This window comes from Engraulis encrasicolus, chromosome 19 (assembly GCF_034702125.1).
Source record: "Engraulis encrasicolus isolate BLACKSEA-1 chromosome 19, IST_EnEncr_1.0, whole genome shotgun sequence".
Classification (NCBI taxonomy): Eukaryota; Metazoa; Chordata; class Actinopteri; order Clupeiformes; family Engraulidae; genus Engraulis; species Engraulis encrasicolus.
Window position 1 is genome coordinate 38,428,740 of NC_085875.1, and position 7,500 is coordinate 38,436,239.

General features: G+C 42.8%; 1 protein-coding gene across 7 annotated transcripts in view; it reads left to right on the top strand.

Moving 5' to 3' along the window:
- The window catches only part of map4k5 (mitogen-activated protein kinase kinase kinase kinase 5), a 91,454-nt gene that overhangs the window by 39,505 nt on the left and 44,449 nt on the right, over positions 1-7,500 (top strand). For all 7 annotated transcript variants that reach the window (XM_063184329.1, XM_063184330.1, XM_063184332.1 and 4 more), the window contains exons 5-9: positions 1,880-1,944; positions 2,615-2,670; positions 3,398-3,445; positions 6,141-6,183; positions 6,946-7,018. In XM_063184329.1, coding sequence (XP_063040399.1) covers positions 1,880-1,944; positions 2,615-2,670; positions 3,398-3,445; positions 6,141-6,183; positions 6,946-7,018 — 285 coding nt within the window. The remainder of the gene's footprint in view (positions 1-1,879; positions 1,945-2,614; positions 2,671-3,397; positions 3,446-6,140; positions 6,184-6,945; positions 7,019-7,500) is intronic.

The window sequence follows — 7,500 nt, forward strand, 5'->3', positions numbered from 1 at the left end:
TTTTAGTAGTATTATATTTTGGGGCTTTTGCCTTTATTAGGATAGGGCGCTAAAGAGAGACGGGATAGTGGGAGAGAGATGGGAAAGGGTCGGGAAGTTTCTCAGTCTGGATTGGAACCCGGGTCCCCATCTGCTATGTACAGTTGAGGACGATATTATTAGCCCCCCTCCTGAAATTAGACATTTCTCTTGATTTCTCAGTAAGAATGACCATTATTTCTGTTTCTGTTATTCTGGAAACAAATACACTGATGGAGATAATGTTCAATGAGTTGAATTTGGATTTTTCTATTGTTACGATGAGTTTAAACAAAAAAGGGCAAAAATGACAAGGACAAAATTATTAGCCCCCTGATCATTAATAGTCAATATGGCGCCATTTATGAACCAAAACTGACAACAGGCTCTGATAAGTTGCTACAGTACCTAGGTTGGCACATGGCCCACTAGGGATTTTGGCCCATTTCTTCACTGCAAAGTGTTCTAGCTGGTCCAAATCGCATGGATGCTGAGCATAGACATTAACCACAGACTCTCAGTGGGATTGAGGACTGGACTATGAGCGGGTGATTCCAATATCATGGTTTTAGTGTCCTTGAAGAACCTCTGAACTAATCTAAATGTATGCTTTGGGTTACAATGTTGTTGGAAGACCCAGCAATCCAGATTCAGACCCAGACTCCCTGTGTCTGAGGCTGAATAACAGACTAAACTTGATGCCCCACCACTATGTGTAACTGTGGAAACTGCTTAGCCTCATTAGACCAAAGAAGCATTGGACACCTGCCCAGATGATTGTTAATGACCTGGCCTCACCTGGAGTTTTTTCCCCACCAAGAAAGACAGTTGTTAGGGCTTGTCATCAGATTGGGCTTTGGGGCCATCATCACAGAAGAACCCCTTTACTAAAGGCAGTGCATATCAGAGTGTTATTGAGCTTTACCTGTGAACATTTGAAAGTCAAAAATGAGTTTTGAACGTCTCTGCTTTCATCTGATGATATTCAATTGCACCTGCTTTCATGCATGAATTCTGCTTCTGTCAGGTGAAGAAAGGGATAGGCCTTGAATCGTTATAAGATGGTTTCCACAATTAAACATGGTGGTGGATGCATCATTCTGTGGCAGCCTCAGCCACAGGAAACCTTGTTTGGGTGTACGGCATCATAAAAACTGAAAATTATGATAGAATGTGGAAAGTGACCTTGCACAAATATGCTCATAGAGGGAGCTAAGATCTTCACTGGATCTTTCAATAAGATAATAACCCAAAACTTGCATCCAAAATAGTTCAAATGTTCTTCAAGGTTACTAAAACCATGGTCATGGAGTGGTTCAGGCCTCAATCCTTTAGATAGTATTTGAGGAGTGCTGAAAATGAATGTCCATCCTCAACATCCATGCAATTTGGACCAGCTTAACTATTTGCGATGAAAAAAATGGGCCAAAATCCCTGGTAGGACATGTGCCAACATAGTTAACAACTAATCAAAGTGCCTGGTGTCAATTTTTGTTCATAAATGGCACTGTATTGACTATTAATGATAAGGGGGCTAATAATTTTGTCCTTGCCATTTTTACACTTTTTTGTTTAAACTCATTGTGAAAATGGAAAAGTCCAAATTTAACTTATTGGATACTATCTCCATGGTGTATTTGTTTCCAGAATAACACACATTTATTAATAATGATCATTCTCAATGATCAATGAAGAGATATGTCTAATTTCAGGAGGGGGGCTAATAATATCGTCCTCAACTGTAGCTTGTTATAGGGTCAGGTGAAGTAGCACGCTGTGTCACAACACCCCCAGGTATTGTTGTGTGTTACAGTCGTGTTATTAATGCTCATCCCCTCGTCCCCTTTTTGTTCCCTGCCAGCCGGGAGAAGCTCTGGATCTGCATGGAGTACTGTGGTGGAGGATCCTTACAGGACATCTACAATGGTACGGTCACCATAGACAACTACTCCACATCCTAGACTTTTCCTGTGTGTGTGAGTGAGTGAATGTATGTGTTACATTTGAGCAGTGTTTTGGAAATAATGTAAAAAATATGCATATCAAAATAATGAAGGTGTTGGTTTTTTTTGTGTATGTGTGTGTTAAATACCGGTCACGGTGGCACAAACAGAATTAGCATGTTCTTGCATTTCATATGCAAACTTGATTCAAAAAACTTTACAGTATAGTAAATCTTCTGCATTATCGTAAATCTTGCCTAATTTATGGTAGTTAATTCTGGCCTCACGTGACCTGAAGAAGGCCGGCAGGCCGAAACGTTGTCACATTAAAAAACTGTTTATTTAACTTGTGAGTGTGCGGCACCTCTCTCCTTCTACAAAAGTTAATTCTGGCCATACCTAGTACTGATTAAGTACAACCTACGTGTGCGGCAGTGGTATACTGGGGTGTAGTCATGGGGAAAAAACACAAACGACGCTACTGAAACCTGAAGTGTGCATTATGATATGTATCAGCCTTTTACTTGTACCAAAGATTCTTTTAATTATAATGGACCGTCTCTGCTTGTACTCACCTGTTGGTTTTATTTTCATAGTTTATGTAGCTGTTCTAGCCAATGTGTTTTATTTTCATGGTCTGTGTTTTGGAACAGTGACTGGCCCCCTCTCAGAACTTCAAATAGCCTATGTCTGCAGGGAGACCTTACAGGTAAATCCATTCACACACACACACACACACACACACACACACACACACACACACACACACACACACACACACACACACACACACACACACACACACACACACACACACACACACACACACACACACACACACACACACACACACACACACACACACACACCTTATACCATTGCAATTATTTACAGTGTTTTCTTTACTACACAGGCATGATCTATTACATATGTGTTATCATGTACCGTCTTTGAACTCTGTGTACTTAATCAATTACCAACGTAATAAGCTTTACATATTTCCTCAGACACCAAATATGGTATTTGTAATAGTTCAGGGCTTTTTCTGAACGGGGAAATAGGGGCGCTCCACCCTCATACCTCAGTGGGTGCACCCTCATACTTTTATTTATATATATATATATATATATATATGTATATATATATATATATATATATATATTTGAGCGCCCCTAATAAATTTCTCATTCATGGGGGGGGGACACCCCCCTTCACCCCCTGTAACCTGCCATGATGCTCCCTCATGCCAAAAAATCCTAGAAAAAGTCCTGTAGTTAACTATTGTTTTAAAACCACATATTCACACATTTACCCAGAGTTTTGATCACAGTAAGGATGTTTTGCTGATTTAGTCAGTGTGTGATAGTAATGGGTTGTGCTGGCTCTGAGTCATGTACATCCAGTCTGATGGTTGCCTCATGTTTTCTTTTTTTCAGGGCCTGGGCTATCTCCACAGCAAGGGCAAGATGCACAGAGACATAAAGGTACAGCACCACCACCATGTACACATGCATATTCACTTGTGTGGCAGCTGTGCATGCATGGTCACACTTACATCATCCTCAAGACATTGTACAGCACTGTTGTAATAACAGTACACACACACACACATGCACATGCACAGGCTCTCTTAAACCATATGCAAAGAAAAGCATATTTTGGTCAAGATTGAGGATTGTGTTTGTGTATGTGTGTCTGTGCGTGCGTTTGTGTGTGTGTGCATGTATGCGTGTGTGCGTGCGCATGTATGCGTGCACATTGTGTGTGTGCGTGCGTGCGCATGTATGCGTGCACATGTGTGTATGTGTGTGTGTGTCTGTGCGTGCACATGTGTGTGTGTGTGTGTTATCAGGGTTGGTCAGTGTTGCTCTAGTCTGCCAGTGTGCTCTCTTCCGGTTTCCTTGTCTGCACCCACAGGAAACTCTTGCAACTAGCTGCCAATCACAGAGAGACAGACAGACAGACAGACGGAGATGTTCATCCACATAAAGATAGACAAACAGGACATTGACACACATTCAAATACTTCGAACACTTCTTCACACATTAGAAATATTGTTACAGTCAACCTGTGAGAGACCTGAAGGTGTCATGCTAAAGACTTGTGTCCCGCAAGCAAATCCTTGGTCGAGTCCTTAGTTCTACAGTCAGACATTACTTATGACATAATTATCCACAACTAACAGGGGCGGCTAATGGTCCAGCCATTCTCAGAGTCTGGTGATAATACTTTGAGTGTCTTTCAATACCAAGGAAAGGCTATACAAAACAGATATATTATTAGCAGTATTATGGGACCTGGGCTAGTATTAAGGTTTAGTATTATGGCTGGATGAACAGGAGATTATTACTCACACTTATTTAAATCGCGAGGAGGTCTAAAATTAGCATATTTTCTTGCATAAAAATGGCGGAGTGTTCCTTTAAGACATTTGACAGGCAAGCAAAAGGGTCCCAGTGTGAATTCTTCACATCAGCTGTAAAGGTTGATTGGGAGAGTGAATGAGTGACAGGACATTGCTATGCATGTCACCATCCCGCCACACACACACACACACACACACACACACACACACACACACACACACACACACACACACACACACACACACACACACACACACACACACACACACACACACACACACACACACACACACACACACACACACACACACACACACACACACACACACACACACACACTAGTGAAAGTCCAACTAGTTCCTCCTGTCCTTTCCTGTTGCTTGTGGCCTCTTGCCTCACATCAACCCGCCTCCACAGAGAGGACAATTATGGTAAGTTTCCCCATTGTCAGCTTAGGCAGAGACACTTTTGGGGAGCTTTTCCCCCATTGAACAACATATTCAACATGTTAAACGCTTGCAAATTACATAACATTACATGACTGGAACAACTAGTTTGACTTGCACCCTTCCTCACCAGTTGTTTGCTATTCCCCCCCTCATGGCTACACCCTGATCAGTAATTTCATGAGTTAATTGTATATCATTGTGGGCTGTGTAATCACAGAGATGAACTATGTAATTGGCAACTGATGAGTGACAGCAAAAAATGCAGTGGGTGAAGTGCAGCATGCTTATATGTGACTGGATTTCAATCCCAGAGACACATGTCTCGCAGAGCGAACCTGAGAAAAGCAGGTCAATAACGTTTTTTTGTTATTTTTTGTGATTTTCTTTTTTTTGTAGAATATGCTGGTTGAGAAGCTACTCCATGCTTCAGAAAACAGTATTGGTTCATCTAAAGGTCTAACTTGATGTGTTTTGTTTGAGTGTGAGAAAAATTCAGAGTTGGGAACTCTGTTGAACTCTGGGAACTCTTGTTCAGATATTACCGGATTGCCATGTATAAAGTGTTATTGCAAATCCTAAATCTGCTCTCTCAGAACCTATGGTTACTTCAATATGCCCACGGGCCTACTTGCAGCTTGTTGTTTTGTGTCTGGTCACAAAATCCACACAGTCTTCCCCACTTAACTGCCTGGGTGTGCATCTTCTTGGCATGGCGGTGGTGACTCATTGATTAATTTCGGCGTTGCCAAAAAGTGATTGCTCAGACCGCAACTTGGCCTCCCCATCTGAAGATTCTCACTTATTTTATAGCCTTGTGCTTTTGCGGTCTTTAAAAAGCTTCAGACCGTCTAGATTTTATATTTATAGAATATAAGAGTGAGAAACACCCTGAAGTGCTGTTTCTGCCCAGACGGTCTGTGCTCCCAGACGAGATCCTTCTGCTCAGAGTGTACTGTAGGGCGTGTGAGGACACGCTGCTGAGTTGAGAGCACACAAACTGTGACCTGTCCCATTGGAGAACTAAGAGGGCCCTGGGTTGCTAAGGGAAACACTTGAGGCTGTGTGTTATATGGCAGGTGTACCTTTTGGACCAAACACATTGCTTGGCTTACATAAGATGCTATTGTTTAACTTGCAGAAGAGTGAGTGTGCGTGCACATGTGTGTGTGTCTGTGTGTGTCTGTCTCTAAGTGTGTGTGTGTGTCTGTGTCTGTGTCTGTGTGTTTGTCTCTAAGTGTGTATGTGTCTCTAAGTGTGTATGTGTGTGTGTCTAAGTGTATGCGTGTGTTATTATTAAGATGTTTGCCAGATAGTGACTGTGTGTATATTTCTCAATGTAATTTATGTTTTGTGTATGTGGCAGGGCGCTAATATTCTGCTAACAGACCACGGAGACATCAAGCTGGGTGAGTAGTGTTTGCCTGCTGCGCAACAATTGTGTGTGTGTTTGTGTGTGTGTGCGTGCGCGTGCGTGTGCTTTGTTTACATTAGAACAAATCATTCCATCACTGCATCAGGAAAATGCTTTGTGAACAGCTACACCATTTCTGTGACCGCAACATCAGTCTTCCTTGTGTGCACAGGAATGTGAAAATGCCTGAAAGGCTTGTCATATGACTTGGCACACGTCACGCCACGTCACCAACCATGCAATCCACTATAAACAAGGACGGCAAGCCATGTCACTTCTGACATCTTATGCAGTGAAGGGGAGTAGAGTTGACCCGCTACCTGAGCCTTTGAGGATACCCCACTGTGAACGATGCACCAAAGAGCCAGGCTCATTGGTGGGAGCACACCAAAAACACTAGTGATGCTCACAGTCATCGCACTACTATTTAGAAAAGAAAAAAAAACGGATAGTGCATCCACAATGAAAACAATTCGGATACGCTGTAATGTAAGCAGCATACTGCCAGTTGATCTGTGTGTGTGTGTGTGTGTGTGTGTGTGTGTGTGTGTGTGTGTGTGTGTGTGTGTGTGTGTGTGTGTGTTCGTGTGTGTGTGTGTGTGTGTGTGTGTGTGTGTGTGTGTGTGTGTGTGTGTGTGTGTGTGTGTGTGTGTGTGTGTGTGTTTGTGTGTGTGTTTATGCCCCATGTTGATGCATATAACCGTCCTCTTCTCACTTCTCTTTAAGATAACGTTCTTCTTCTCACTTCTCACTGCAGCGGACTTTGGAGTGGCCGCCAAAATAACAGCCACCATCGCCAAGAGGAAATCCTTCATCGGCACGCCGTACTGGTAAGTGGACCAGGCTGTGGCACTGTCTCCACACTATACTGCATAGCCCATGGACCAGGGTGTGTCACTGCATCGTCTACATTTTCTTCTCCGTGTTAATATACTGCATAGCTCATGATGCAGATGAGAGAATGTTGATAAAATGCGGAGCCTTGAGGTTTTGTGGGTGGGTGTGTCTGTCTGTCTGTCTGTCTGTCTGTCTGTCTGTCTTTCTATGACTTGATTAATGGGTGAATCTGGCTATGATGGTATTTGATCATATCTGTGCTGTTCCTTGGGATAGATTCCCTTGCTTTAATCCTTGTTCTCACACGTCGCTGCTAGTTGCTCACTCAGCAAGTGAAGTCAATAGAATGTCTATGTGTCCCGGCGAGCAGTGTACAAGCGATGCGATGTGGGCGGGATCCGAGTTGAAAATATTTGCACTCTGAGCGAGGCAAGTAACCGTTTGGAATGCAGAGTACGATACTTCTCGCTTTTGC